Source organism: Tenrec ecaudatus, chromosome 6 (genome assembly GCF_050624435.1).
Source record: "Tenrec ecaudatus isolate mTenEca1 chromosome 6, mTenEca1.hap1, whole genome shotgun sequence".
Lineage (NCBI taxonomy): Eukaryota > Metazoa > Chordata > Mammalia > Afrosoricida > Tenrecidae > Tenrec > Tenrec ecaudatus.
Window position 1 is genome coordinate 158,488,700 of NC_134535.1, and position 15,756 is coordinate 158,504,455.

The window sequence follows — 15,756 nt, forward strand, 5'->3', positions numbered from 1 at the left end:
ACGTTGGGGTCTCATTGCTGCTGGCCTTGCCGAGGATCCCCAGGTGAAACCAGCGGTGAAATCCGCAGCTAGAGGTGGAAGGGTTCATGGTTTGCCCCCACGCGCAGAGGCATCTCGGAAGGAAAGCCACAGCTTCGAAAACCCTGTGACGTGCAGTTCCGCTCGGCACCCCTGGGCCGCGTGGAGTCCGAATGGGCTGAGTGACAACTGATTTGGCTTCGGCTGGCTGATTTCTCCTTTTCTAAAACAGCCTCGTAGCCACTTCTTGGTCATCAGGCCATCCAGAGACCAGGGTCAAGGATGCATAGTGAGGGCACCAGCGAGGCAGGCACTTGCCTGCTCTCCTGACCTTTATGTCTGTAGTCCTTTGGTCCTGGATTTGGAAACCCCTGTCCTTTTTCATGGGCCTCTTCTTCTTCCACCCTTGGGAGTTGCCTTCCCTGCCCAGCTCCGTCCAGATCTCTGGGGCGTGCATTTGTTCAGGACACTCAGGAAGCTGAGTCTCTTGTGCTGGTCTTTCCTCCTGGTCTCCTCTGGGTCTGTGGGAGCTGGTGTTCTCCCGGCCCTGTTTCCAAGAGTCTTCAGAATTGCCGTCCCCTGACGAGGATTCCGATGCAGTGTCAAGGAAGCTGGACCCCGAGGGGATTCCAGGGTATCCTTCTTGTCCTCCTGGGACAGTGTACCCAGTGCTGTGAACCGGTCCTATTTCCTACTTTGTGGGACCCAGTAATAGGCAATTTGTCCCTCAGTGCCATCCTCTGAGGCCCAGGGATCAAAGGAGCCATTCCGTTGAGCATGGGCATTTCTTTAGGGCGCCCCCCCCCCCCCGACTGTGAGTCAGAACCAACTCCTTGGCAGTGTTTTGTGTTGTTGTTGTTGTTATTAATGTGCCTCAAAAGGATCTCTGGTGTTGAAGTGCTTAATCGTTTCCATGCTAAACAAAAGATTTCGCCTCCAGCGGAGAAAGTGCCACCATCCGCTTCGATAAAGCTTGGAACCCCCTCAGCGCCCATTCTCCCCGGTCCCACGGGGTTCCTGTGACTCAAAATGGACTTGATGGCAACGGGCTCGGTTTGGGGCACGTGGCTCAAATGGCACAGGACTAGAGAGAGAGCCATTCTGTTTCTGTTCTGACCTAGACATGCCAGATTGGGGCGATGGGGCTTCCTGAAAAGTAGAAGAGAATCCAGGAAGTGCTAGAAAGGGTGATAGGCAACACGCTGGTGAGAGCAGTGTTAAGTGAGCACCACTCTCGGTCACTTTGCCTCTTTGTGCATGGACACTGGGTGCTGCTTGATGTCTGGGGGCATTTTGGCCACCCCGTGCTGTCGTGTGCCGTGGGCTAGTAGCCCTACGCCAGAGTAGAACTGCTGCCTAGGGCTTTCTAGGCTGTGGAGGGAAGTGCTGAGCCCAAACTCACTCAGCAGCTGGGAATTTTGTTTGGTTCTGAGCATCTTTATGGGAGCGGATCACCAGCTGCTGTCTCCCTCTGAGTGGCTTGTGGGTTTGAACTGCCAACCTTCTGCTTAGTGTCTGAGTGCTTAACCGTTGTACTACCAGGGTTCAGTAATGACCTGAAAAGACCTCTCTCTCTCTCTCTCTCTCTCTCTCTCTCTCTCTCTCTCTCTCTCTCATACACACACACACACACACACACACACACACACACACACACATACACTCTGCTCCAACACCTATCTCCTAATAGGTACTTAATGCTCAAGGTGAGTTCAAAAGCCATTAGGATGCAAATATATAGCCCCTTGCTAAAAAGCAGACGTGCAAGAAATTAAAAATATAGCCTCAAAGGTTTAATGTTGCCTTTTAACTGTGCTTAAATTCATATTTCTAGCCTAACTGTCTGTCTGCAGTATTCTGGGTTGATATAGTGAAGGTATAAACATATCTACTTGGCAGTGAGTGCTTCTGAAAATCCTATTTTGATAAGGTCTTAAATCTGTTGAGACCAGCCCATAAAGTTCCCCCGCATTGGCAGCAATAGGTAAAAGCAGTGTTCCGCGGCGTTTTCTTTTAATTTTGCATTCAGGCAGCGTAACCTCCAGTCGCCAGTCCCTCCCTCCTCCCTCTGCCTGGGGGGAAAATATGGGCAACATGTGGTGTGCTAGCAACATTTCAAGTGTAAATATTAAACTTGGTTGGTAAATTTTAATTTACCTTTTAATAATTTTATGACTTACGTGGGCTATTTTTAGCGAACGAGAGCTTAGAGATTTAGTGAAAAATATGCTCTAATAACTGTAAATGCCAGACAAGAGTGTAGAAATTTACCAGGTAATAAGTTCTCCATCAGTAGATATTACTTCCTAGGTGACATGTGGACTTTGGGGCATTGGTTTACGGAAGGTTTTGCTTAATTTGATTAATACCGTTCAATTACAGCAGACCAGCAGACTGTGTGCGAATGGTCCCTGAAGAAGGACTTTATTTAAGTGTATTCTGCATTTCTGGGAGCGGGATCCCAGGCTGCTCTTTCATTTCAGGAAAAAATCCCTTTAGCAGATGGCCGTCTCTGGTGGGCATAGTTGCTGAGTGTGTGCAGATCTTACGAACACCTGGGGAGCTAACATTCAAGAAGAAATGATCCAGCTGAGCAGTTTGGTCCTTAAATGCGTGTGTGGTTTGCTATTGATACAGAAATCTATCCTTTGAAGATGGCATCTGAGTGGAAATGTGCTCTGGAAAAATCCCTCATTGAAGCTGCCAAGTTTCCTCTTCCAATGGAAGTATTCAAGGTAAGACGCCGGCTCGCGGCAACTTCTCTACCGTTTTGCAGAATGAATCTCCAGAGACATTCTGTATGCCAAACCATCCCTGCTCTTTTAAAAGCTACTTTATTGTGCTGTTTCCGTTCGACACGTTGCAGTTTTTTATCAGTTTGGTTTCGCTGCTTTTGGTAACCATCACGATTGCCTTGTTTATACTCTGACTGGTCAGTGGAGCTTTTTAAAGCTTTCTCTCTCTCTCCATAATGCACCATTATGGAAGTGTCATGTTACCGGCACCAGAAGAACCAACAAATATAGTAAGTCTGATCCTGCTGTTGGTTTGGTGAAAGGGACAGGAAATCGCGCTTCTGTAGATGGTGCCATTAGTGGTCCAAGGAACTGGCCCTTGCGCACCTCCTGCTGGGTACGAGGTACTCTCCCAGGTCTCAGAGAGAGATGGAAGCATCTCTCCATGGAAACCGAGGGCAAAGTCAGGCTTTTGACAAACAGGAAGTAGAACATTTGTTGAGTTCTGGGCAAGAGAGATCCTTCTGGGTCGAGGAAGTCATCCGGTAAGCTCTTCTCATTTGGAACTCTATGCTAAGGCTGTATCTCGAGAGTACTTAACCCTGGCGGTTCTGGAGGGGGCCCTGTGAGACTGGGGGAACCTTGCGTCTCACCCCCGAGGAGCTGCCTTTTGCAGCCCACCACCAAGTGTCACATGGGAAATGGAATGAAAACAGTGCCGACGTGCCACATGCAACAAGGCTTAAGGCTGTGCCTGGGGGGGGGGTGGCTTTCTGAATCATTTGCATTTCAGCCCTCACTCAGAATTTTAATCAGCCATGGCAAATCACTAACCTCTGGGTGCAGCATGTTCCTGGTTTGTGTAACTGGACTTCTTCTTAGTCTTGTGATGTGATTATGTTCAGAAGTTTCACGGACGACTTGCACAGTGCTTTGGGGCTTCTGTATTAGAGGGGACCATAAAAAGGCTGTGCGCTGTGTGTGATGATCATCATGAATTATCTCGAGGGCTTCTGTTAGTTATATCAACCAACCCGATGCTTTTTATTTCCCCTGTCTTTCTTCCTCTCTCCTGTCCCTTCCCTCCTTCCATAATGCCCCTCCTCCCCAAATCACAAAGAAGCTTCAGCGATTCGTTCATAGGGTCCCACGCTCCCCCGCCACTCGCCAAGCCAGTGCTTGCTCATCGTCACTCCCTCACGTCTCACACTTGTCCACGCCCTTCTCTTCACAGGCCATCATGGGGTGTCACGCGCCAATCAGATCATGCCGTTCTCCTTAAAGAAATTAAATCGATCGATATGCCCGTATAAGAGGTTCACTCTCAGCTCACTGCCTTGCAGTGGATGGCAGAGGGTAATCAACCGAAAAGACAGTTCCAGCAATGGTACATTAGAAGCTTCCCCTCCCTCTCCACCAGGGTAACCAGTGCCCTGACTTCTGTCACCCCATCTGCGCTTCTCTTGGTAGATTTACTGTGCATGACTGTGCTCTTAAACGTGAACTGAGTGATTTTTGGCAAAATGAGAAGTCAGCACACGCCTATTTCTCTAAAGCAGTGGTTCTGAACCCACGGGTCATGACCCTTTGGGGGGTCAAACAACCCTTTCACAGGGGTCGCTCGATTCATAACAGTAACAAAATTACACTTAAGAAGTAGCAACGAAAATAATTTTATGGTTGGGGGGGTCACATCGGACAGTGTAAGACATGAAAAAAATCATAATTTATAAATTATCAAGGGTTCATGAGAGAGGGAGGGCAGGGGAGGGAGGGGGAAAATGAGGAGCTGATACTAAGGGCTCAAGTGAAAAGCAAATGTTTTGAGAATGAGGATGGCAACAAACGTACAAATGTGCTTGACACAATGGATGCATGTCCGGATTGTGGTAAGAGTTGTACGAGCCCCCAGTAAAATAATTTAAACATAAATAAAATAAAATATTTGTGAAACAACAAAGCACGAGGAGCTGTAGTGAAGGGTCGCGAAGACTGAGAACCACACGTCTAAAGCGGGGGCTGTTTTCCTGCTCCGAGCAAAGAAGACAACTGTCTGACAAACTGGCCTCCCTTTCCCGTGGAGTTTGTAAGTGCCTCTTGTTGAGATTCAGCGGGCAACGACGTGAGACAACCTAGGAAGACGGGGCTGCTCCATCACAGTGGGGCCGTCTCTATTGGCTGTAGCGTGAACCACTAGACTAGGAACCCGAATGGGGTAGTCGGTATCCCTTCGACGTGTGCATTCTTGGGTTAATACTCAGGTAGTCTTTGGTAAGTGCTTTTCTGCCTTCCTCCTGCTCTCTGCAGCAGGTCAAGCCACAGCCTTTCTGTGGGGAAGTAAATATTGCTGTCTGACCCAGGCAGCCGGGCCCACAACAGATTTCCTAGAGCGGAGTTTTATCAGCTCCTACCCGAGGTGAAAGGTCTGGCTGCCAGCTATATGTGAAGAAGGTGGGGTCTCAGGTGCATCACCCCACCCACTGATAAGGGACCGTCTTAAATCTTCCTCTCCTGTCTTCTGGTCTTCTACTCGGCCTGGGATGGGGCGCCTGGCCCTCCCGAGTGGGCTAGGGCATAATTCCTGAGGGTCTAACTGCTTTCAGACAGTTCCCTGCCATTCCCCACATTCTGCCAGCTCTTCTTCACCCCCGTTTGAGAGCCACCTGGTGCCCGTTTCTGAGCCTCTGGATTTTGCAGTGTCTCTGCCGAAGGCCTTGGATTTGGCTCTGCTGAATATATTGTTAGTTGCATTTTTAATCTGCTTTTTAGCTGCCATACTTCTGCTGCCATTGAGTGAGTATATGACTTTTTGGAAACTTGAAGACAAAAAAATACCTTTACTGTAATTTTGATTAGAGTTGAGGGAGAAGTAAAATCCAAGTGGGCGTTTGGTCGCTGTTTCAACCTAGCATTCTTCTGATGGATAAAACCCATCTAATTTGTCTTTCTTCCACCTTGCGCTGTGGGGGATGTGATTGAGACCTGCTTCTCTTAGAAGGCTTCTTTTGTGCCACCAAGCCTTCCTGCACTAGCCTTTTTACTTTGCTCGAATGCCTGTTGTGCCCCTTCCGTTCTTTCTGTTCATTGCAGCCGACCCTCCCATCTCCCATGTATGACCTTGGAGAGACAGCCCAAAGAGCGCTGGCCTTCACTACCCTCCGCTCAGCATCTCCTTACCTGCACGGTGTGTCCACATTACACCTAACCTCAATCATTTGTGCAGTTCTCCTCCGGGTACTCCACCTTTTGCCTAGCTTTGAGGCTCCTGGAAACCAAGATTACATGGCTTTCGTATTGATGGTTGAATCTCTTAAACCAAGCATAATGCCTTGCCCATAATGAAACCAGCAGTCCAAACCATTGCTGTCTAGTTGAATCTCACTCCTAGTGACCCTGTGGGACAGAGGGGAGTGGCCCAGACGACTTTCCTGGCTGTAATCTTTGCCAAAAGACAGAGTGCACATCTTTCCCCCACGGAGCAGGCTGTGGGTTGAAACCACTGACCTTGTGGTTACTAGCCAAGCACTTTAATCTCTGTGCCCCCAGCACTCCTCTGGTATTCAGTAAATGTTTGTGAAGTAAAAGAGAAAAATCTGGAAAGGTTCTAGGTAGATAGATTCATTGGATTGAAACATTTTGAGTTAATGTAATCACAGGTTAACTACCCATGCATGCTTAGTACTGTGAGTGCTAAGATTCAAAAGGTGTCCACATGAGTGCTTCTAATGTGATTTAAATTACACACTAACTAGCCCCTTGAACATTTGTGGAACAGCTATATTTTCTGCAGCAGTCTCTAATGCTGCTGACTTGTTTCCAGGGTTGGCTGCTTGTGGCTTGTTGACATGGTTCAAAGTGCAATACACTTCTTTCCTCACCTTGATTTCTTTCCACGAGGGAGGCTTCAAAAAGCTACTGCAAAAATCTCATCATCTTTTCATTCATTTTTTTTCTGCATACTTTTTGAAACCCCTTATATTTTGACCTTAGAATTATGGATTATTTTATAGAGTGCCTGACAGTGATCATCTGACTCAATTTCTTGTTCATCGCTTTAAGGGTAAACATTAAACGCTGCATTTGCGCTTTCCACAGGGCCTGACACAAGACAAGACGTAGGGAGTGAGTACTTAATAAACAACAGTTGTTTGAATTGCATATACCACATCCTTAATGCCAGGGGACACTGATAATTAATGCCTCCCTTCCCATTTCAATTGAATAGGAAAGAACTGGAAAGTCTTAACTTTCGTAAACATACTTTGCATTGAGTGATTATTTATACACTTAATTTGATGAGATAATAGGCATATTTCCAATAAGTCGTGAATGAGGAAATGTGTCGTAGAATTCTCTGCTGAGTGACTCTACCTCCATGGTGGCAATGAAGTTCAATGAGGTTAGATGGAAGTGTGAGACGGTGACCCACACTATCTTAGCCTTTGGGGGGGGGCACCACGAAAGGCGTTTTTGGGCCTCTCAAGTTTTTAGAAATGTCAGCAAGCACTATTCTCCTGCAGAGTCCCCAAACAGAACTTCTTTGGTTTCCCCTGTTGTCCCTGTGTGACCGTTATTGTCTCTCAGCAGGCAGACTGACTTGTGGTTACTTTCATTGTGGTTGAAGGAATCTATGTTTCAGCGCAGCCGTGGATCATCCTAGACGCGTCTTGTTGTAGAAAATTGCTGTAGCATTTCGCTGTTAGGAGACACGAGTCAAAGCTAAGCACATTTAGTAGCCGGAGATGAGCAGTATTTCCAAGCAATTCTGTTTTTGTTCCTTTTTTTTCTTATACTTTAGATGAAATGACTATTTTGATGCAATGAATCTCATTATGCTGCGGTGCTTCCACTTGGTGGGATGTGTTTTGCTATCCGTATCGGTGTCTGCATCTCGGCTTTTACGTGCAGTGGGAGGGGAGGAGCGGATGCGTAACCCCACCCCCATTCCGAGAATACAAACAGTAACATGCATAATTAGTATTCTTGCCATTACTCACCCTTGATTTGAGAGAATACTCTTCAATGGCTTTGAATACCATATTTTACTGGGAAATTCTGATTCACCTTATCTAGAAAATGCAGGTTTTTCCTCTGAATGGACACTGGATTGACAGAGAAACAGTCGATGGAATGGGTGAAAAGAAAATGTGACGGGAGGACAAACAACCCCATCTGATTTAAAAGTGCATGATTAATAATAAATGAATGCAATTTTTGTTGTCAGAAAGCTTCGCTATTTCAAGAGCCTGTTAGACTCACGGTCGTGGTTCAAGCCCACCAGCCACCATAGGGGCGAGTGGTAAGGCCGTCAGCTCCTCTGCAGATGTAGAGTCTCAGAAACCACAAGAGGTCGTCCACTCTGACCTACCGGCCACGGAGTCGGAATGGATTCAATGACAATGGGTTGGTTTCCTGTTTAACATATTCACCCAAACTATGTGTTTGGATCATTTATTCTTCAAAACCAGGAAGTGGATAGAGGTGAAACTCCAAAAAACAAATTCACTGCCCTCTGGTCCATTCTGACTCACAGTGACCCTGCCGGACAGAGTAGAACTGCCCCCTGCGGGTTTCTGAGGCGGGAATTCTTCCTGGGACTAGGAAGCCTCATCATTTTCCCGCAGAGCGGCTGGTGGTTTCTAACCGCTGACCTCGTGGTTAGCAGCCAGTGAATCGCTCACCACACCACTAGGTCTCTGGCTAAAGGTGAGCGGGTACTGCAGATACAAGAGGTGTGTCCCCAGCTTTTAGTGTGGGGTAAGTGCACCCACCTCCCACACCTAGGCAGTGATCAGCTTTCAGAGTATAATGGAATCTTTTCAACTTAGCATAGTTTGTGTAAGGATGGATGGAGCGACCTAATCACTTAGGTATCGTGTAGACGTTTCAAGCAGGATTTGATGAACTTGATATGCACCTCACTGTCAACTAAAGGGGAGCCATGCCTCAGTTGCAGTAAAAGCACCCTATTTTGTCTTTTATGAAGGAATTCCTTGGGTGGGTTTCCAGAGTTTATTTCTGTCAGTGAAAAGCCAAACAACTAGAGGAGTAATTCTGATTTTTGACTTTTTCTTGTCTGTTTTGTCTCAGTTTTCCAATTCGGTATACATCTACTGTGATGCAGCTGAAAGGTTTTGAGGAACACAGTAACATTTACAATATAGGGCTAAGAGGCAGTAGAAAATAAGGTGTCTGTGTTTCATCTGTATATACACACTTGTGTGTGTGTTTTTTTCCAGACTCAATGCTACTGGGTCCATGCTAACTCCATCGGACAGAACAGAAGTGCTCTTTTGAGTTTCCGAGACTGTTAACTCTTAGGAGAGTAGAAAGCCTGATTTTTCCCCCAAAGAGTTTTGACCTGTTGACCTTGTGGTTAGCAGCCCAACCTGTCATCACTCCACCAAATAGATAGTTGTTGCTATGTGTCAAGTACCCTGACTCATAGAGAATGAAATGCCCAGTGCCATCCTTGCAATAAAACTCCAAACATATAGAAAACTTCTATATCTGCAATTATGTCGCCCCTTAAAGTCCTTCTTTTGCTCACACTCCTTTGTTGGGGGGCTCCAGACAACCCCCTCAGTTTGATACTGCACTAGGAGTCATGGCCTTGGATGTCATGCTCACGGTTCCAGTGTAGTACCCAAGAAAGGACACAGAATAAACTCCGCCAAGGGAAGAGACATCTGCAGTGAAGTTCTCTCCCCGAGCAGTTGTACAAGACATGCTTCAGTCCCTCAGCCAGAAGTCGTGTGACAACACTTTCTAGGTTGTCCCTTTAGAGAACCCATGTGCAGGATGTCCTCTGGGAGCTGGTGAAGTAGACACCTTCTCCGTAGCCCATAATAAACAGTTCTGCCCTCTGTGAAATAAGTCAGGTGGTCAGCTTATACCATAATGTTTGCACAAGCAGCCTAGGCTTGGTGCACTGCCCAGTCGTGTCGACACACTTTTATATCAAGGTAGGCACATGCTTATTTGCCTAGCTACAGGGCCATTTTGGCAAGCCGACTCATACTGTGATGTGAGCGTCTTTCTAAATCCTTACCCAGCCCCCCACCCAATCCCGAAGACTCATGACTGTTGACTGGATTCTGACTCCTAGCGACCACCTCCATTCAATCCATTGGCAAATCCTGCTCGCTTAACCTTAGAAATATGCCCTCGGTTCAACCACAATATCGTCCAAGCTACCGTATTGTCTCTTCCAAATGGTACCATTCGTCTCTTATTTCCGTGATTCTTATTGTTTTCCTCCCACTGTTTGTTCTTCAGAGAGCAAACAGAACGATTCTTTGAAAACAAAAGGCAGATTGTATCAGTCTTACTTATACCTCCTCGAGGGTGTCTCAGACCCTGTAGGATATGGCTTACCAGGCCCCACGTGACCTGACTCTCATTACCTATCTGATCTTGCTTGCTGCTCAGGGCCCTCCTGGGCTCTGTCAGCTCCCTGTTTCATCTGTCTCTGTCCTCCATACTCTAAGCAGGCTGGTGGCAAATAGTTTTGCTACTAACTGAAATTTCAGAAGTTGGCCACCACCAAGTGTCTGCTCAGGAGAAAAACAGGCCTTGCAACTCCCATAAAAAGTTAGCCTCAGAAACTCACCAGGGCAGTTCCACCCTGTCCGAATGGACTCAATGGCAGTGAGGTTTTCTTTCTGCCAGGAAAGTGATTGCCTGGTCCATTTACGCAGTTCCTTACCCTGCGCTCTTCAGGCCTTGACTTCAAATCCCAACCAGCCTGCCCCACCAGCGTCTCCCCAGTGGCATGTGCTACGCCACTAAATGTTTTTTTCTTTATCGCAGTCAGTTATATCCGTTTTTGCATATGGTCTGTTTCTCCTAAGCTAGACTGTGAGTGCCGATAGGGCAGGTGGCTGACGTTGATACCTGCTCTCAGCCCCCCTCCCCCAGTGCCTCACACGGAGAGCTGTCATGTGGTGCAATCCCAGTCAGTGCTCTTGAAAGGATTGATGAAGACATAGGTTGTGTAATTGACTTGGAAGAGTGAAAGCCACGTAGAAGTCACTGGTAGGACCTTTTAGAGATGGACCAAACCTCCTGTGAGTAGTTTGGGATCATAAGAATAACTCCTTTAAGGACTTTCAGCATGGCTTCCTGTAACCTCCTCTCTAGCCACGGTGTATTGATTAAGAAATAGCCTGCTCTGCTGGGAAAGGACAGAAACCACTGAGGCACGGTGAATTCCCAACCGAGGCTGGCAGATGCACAGCCAACTAAAAACACCCCCGGGCAGTGGCGACTTCGCTGAGAAAAAGAACTGGCTGAGAGCCCCGAGAAGACTATCAGAGTTGAATGGCAACACCGCAGCAGAAGCGTTTTAACAATGGATGTATCATGTCTTAGGAAACCGCATTGCTCATAAACTTGAAAATGTCACCCGTGGCTCCACGTGTAAAATGACCATGGACACCTCTTCCTCCTGCTGGCCGTGCGCTGCGGCATCTGCCTGTGCGGTGCAGCTGAAAGCACCTGCCCTTTATCGTCACCCCGCCTGATCCTCGCCCAGCGGCCTTGCCCTGCGGGGTTGCACGCTGCCTCTTCCTTAAACAACCAGATGGATGGAGTGAGGATGCGCCCGAGAGAACACGAGTTCCCTGCAGACCAGTGCGAGCAGACACTACAGGACAGGCTTCGACTTTCCCATTGGTTTGCATTGCCTTTCCTCGCCGCGGTCAGGATGCTGGGATAGGTGCTCTCTCTGGGCACAGATGAGATGTAGTTGGGCTGTGGCTGGACGACCCTGGTCTTATTCGAGACTGGGCGCCAGGTGTGCTCCGTTGCTGTGATGTGTGCCCCTTGGACCATCATTGTTATAGCCGCTCTGGCCGTGTCTCGATCTGTTGCCACAGCGGAGGGAAAGGAGAACCGAGGTCAGGATGCCTGCAGCGTCATCAGGACTCCCAGCAGATTACAAGTATAGCTAGTCTAAGGGCCGTGGTGAAATACCCAGCCAGAATGCTCAGTTTCCGGGCTCTGTCCATAGCCCAGCTTCAGTTGCCTTTGACATAGGTCCCTGTGAAACAGGTCCCCGAGTATGTAGGCAGGCTTCACTGACACCAGTTGGCAAAGCCCCCCCCAAAAAAAACCAACAACCCCCCAAACTCACTGCCCTCAAACAACCCAACCCAGTTGGAAACACACCCTTGAAATCTGTACTTCAAAGGATTTCCATAAGGGCAACTCAATAAGTTTAATCCAGTTGAGTCCAGTTCTCAGTCTCTACCTAGCATCCTTTTTAATTTTCATTGTATCTTGTTTCTCCATGGGTTAATATTAAGTAACCGAAGCAAGTGAAGGTTAATTGGTAAATGTTGCGCAAGGCCCCGTAGTTTCTGTACACTCTGCGCACGTATTGTTCTCCATCATGAGCGTTGAAGCCGTGCTCACAGGGCATCGGATATTCTGCTGATTCCCATCCTGTTATTTCTTTTAGTCCTTTTTAGCGTTGAATTATTACCCTGCCAGCGTGATTGTAGATTTAACTCTTGGGAGGGAATCTCTTTTCTATGTTAGTGTCTGAGACCTAGGTTAAAGGCCAGACTGAGAAGATTAAGTGTGGCAGAGAGAGAGAGAGCTTTTTCTTTCTCGTTCCAGCTGGTACAGCCAGAGGGGTAAGAAAGGATGTGATTCTGTTAGGATAGATTGTGATGTTGCCGTTTCTATGGTTACTGTGTTCCTCTTCTCTGGTACCGCAGTTAAATACTGCAACAAGAAGAAACTCATCGCTTACATGGTTTGCTTAGCTTCTCCCAGAGTCTGTTTTTGTGATCCCCTATGTAGAGGCACCCAGGAGCCCTGGTGGTAAGGTGGGTCATAAGTCAGGCTGCTGAGTGCAGGGTCAGCGGTTTGAACCCACCAATTGCTCTGAGGAAGACAGGAAACTTACACAGCCTCGGAAACTTAAAGAGGGCAGTTCTACTCTGTCTGATAGGGTCACTGTGAGTCGGAATTAACTGTGTGTGTGTGTGTGTGTGTGTGTGTGTGTGTGTGTGTGTGTGTAGAGCCAGGATTTAGGTTCTTTGGTGTGACGTCTCCTGTCCTCCTTGGCAGAGTGCCTGGGAGCAAGTAATTTAGCAGCAGAGTCTGTGGGTACTGCAGATGGCTGCTGGACTTGGCTGTGAACTGAAAAGTTGAGAGGTTAGGGTCTCTCCAGGGGCACTTTGGAAGAAAGGCCTGGAGATCTACCGCTGCTCTCTCCAGGGGCACTTTGGAAGAAAGGCCTGGAGGTCTACCTCCGGAAACCCAGACTTTGGAAATCCTGTGCGGTCAGGTCCTGCTCCCATGCTTCTGGGATCCCTGGGAGTCGGAGCAGACTTGAGAGCAGCCGGTTGCTCGGGTTAATTTAGCCATACCTGTTTGTGTGCCACAGGTCGCCAGTTCCTCATCACTGAGTTAAAACCAAATGGTTCTTTTAAAGAGAGGATAGATCTTTGACCTTGACAGTTGGCCATTGTCTCAGCAGGCTTGCTGTTTGCCTTCCTGTGGTCCTTTTACTCTCCCTGATTTAAATTCCTAGTCCCCTGGTGTCTCTGTTACCTTGTGCTGCGTCTGACGTTTACCAGGCAGAACGCATTTTCTCCGTTTGGGAGGCACAAGCCCAAGCTCTAAAGGAAGGCGTGTGCTCTCTGTGGGCTCTGGGAAGGCCCCTCTTTCTGCAGGTTCGGTTCCTAGGCTTCTTGGTGATTCTCCTGCGATCTGCATTTACCTCTTCTCATCTTTGCTCGCTTCCTTGCCTAAGCGGCTTGTTTTGTGTCTCAGAAGAGACTGACTGAAGGCACCCAACTCTAAAGCAAGCTCACCTCCATGGAGCCAATTCTGACCCCTAGTGACCCCTAGGACAGGGTAGAACTGCCCCTGTGAGTTTCTATGACTGCAGCCAGTAGAAAACCTCATCTTACCTAAGGACTGCCCTGTGGTTTCGACCCTTGTGTTTGTGGCTTGGAGCGCGGTGTATAACCCACTCTGCCACCAGGGATCCATTGGTTGAAAATCTGCCTCGTACCAATACAGCCTCAGTTGGCAGAACAAAAAGAGCCCATTCCCAAGTGGGATTATTACCACATATACTGAGGGGTTAGGACTTACAACACGTTTGGGGTGAGGGGGCGGGGGTGGGCATAAAACTTCATCCGTAACACCAAGCAGCATGCGCCCAGTAGTCCATGGTCCATTATTTCACCCAGGATTTGAGTTGGAATCACCTTGATGCCAGTCGGGTTGTTTTTCCTCACCTACACACTCTGCTGGCTTGTGTGTCACAGATCCGGTACTTTTTACGAATTGAGAGCTTATGCCATCCTTTCGTTGAGCAACATCTATGGGTGCCTCTTCCCCCGTGGTGTGTGACCACTTCCCGTCTCACAGTATTTCAAACATTCACATGAAGCTACTGCTGTAGTCTGAAACCGAGCCTGCACCATGGCTGAGGCATGCCTGTGCTGCTGCATGCTGTTGGCAGAAGGAAAGGGCCTTGTGTGTGTGGCCCTCAAATGACAGCCTTCCCAAGGCTTGCGTGTCATAGCCTCCTTCTCCAGCTCCTCTCATGGATTACCTGGTCCTCTGTCTGTAAAGACTTGGGAAGGTAGGCTGAACCAGCCTTGGCTGATCAGTTACAGAGGAGTTTCGCTCACTGACCCCTGTCCTTTGCTGCTTGTAGAAACAAGTGACAGAGCTGCTTACACTGGTCATTCTGGATGTGTCCTGGGTTCTTGGATGGCCTATGAAGTTCCCTCCCTAAGGAAGGACCAGCAGGGCCATCTAGTTTTATGAGTATTGGAGAAAATCTTGTAAGAGACATAATAGAGAGGGCAGCTTTGGTCAAACAATAACTGTAGCTATAAAAATCGCAAGCCGCAGATATATATAGAAAGAGTTCATTGTACCAAGCGTTTGATCACCCAAGCTCGACCACTGCTGCCTGCAGTCTGTTGGATAGCCGCTTGCCCTTCGTCCTAACCAGTAAGAGTGTAAGAATATAGTAAACGCTGGGTTAGGTTCTCTGAGAATTATCATTCCTAAATGACTTCTACCCTTAGTTTTTGGCTCTTGTCATTTCCTGCAGATTCAGAGAAGGCGAGATAACATTAGCGTGAGCTTAATGTAATTAGTGTAGGGGCCGTAGGGTGGGAGTGGGGTAAGTGGATCTCTTGTTGGGTAAAGACATTTCAGAGTGAGTGGTGGGGGTGTGTGTGTGTGTGTGTGTATTTTTCAGGTTTCCCATGCTACCCTGCACGAGGAAGGGTAATAAAAAATGGATAATTTTTTTTCTGCTGTGGATAATTTGATATCAAACTGCAAATAGAATTATGCGGAGGCAGTGTTTCCCCTCCTAAAAGTATACACACGTAGATCCTTTGTAGCTTAGGTTGGACTTTTGGGTCTCTGTTGTGCCTTGCATGAAAAGACAGTGGCAACTGTTCTCTTTGGTGGGGGGACTGATAGAGATCGTTGTAAGCACTCTTCCATTGTCTGTAGTTTAAGATGAAAGGAACATGAAGAAGACCTGTAAGGGCGCCCAGCAGGCCAGTGTTGTCCTGCCACGGATCCATCCTCATTTTAGAGACACTCGCTTCTGCCCCAGGCAGAGCTGCTGGGGTGCATTGCCCAATGCAGTGAAACGGCACAGAGATCTTTCAATGCCGGGCCTTCTTCCTCGCCCCCTTGGACAGCCATCTTCGCCGGAGCTTCCTGTTCTCCAAAGACCAGGCTAAGACCAATGTTGCCTCCAGTTTCATCGCCAGCTTCCTGTATCTCCAGCAGCAACAGACCAGAGACACTTTGACACAACCATACCCGGTTCGGGTTTCACAGTTATACAAAGAAATGACTACGTTTAGAACAGTAGGCACTTAGTCCTGCCTGGAAGCTTGTCAATATTCAACAAGAGGTGATACTTGTAGTTTGTGACAAAATTCTAATCCCAGCCTGGTGATATTCTTGTTTCCTGTCTTCCTCATTCTGCCAAAAGCAACTG

The 15,756-nt window shown here is 47.8% G+C and overlaps 1 protein-coding gene across 3 annotated transcripts in view; it reads left to right on the top strand.

Moving 5' to 3' along the window:
* The window catches only part of SFMBT2 (Scm like with four mbt domains 2), a 264,343-nt gene that overhangs the window by 143,221 nt on the left and 105,366 nt on the right, over nt 1–15,756 (top strand). For all 3 annotated transcript variants that reach the window (XM_075552409.1, XM_075552411.1, XM_075552412.1), the window contains one exon: nt 2,656–2,753. In XM_075552409.1, coding sequence (XP_075408524.1) covers nt 2,656–2,753 — 98 coding nt within the window. The remainder of the gene's footprint in view (nt 1–2,655; nt 2,754–15,756) is intronic.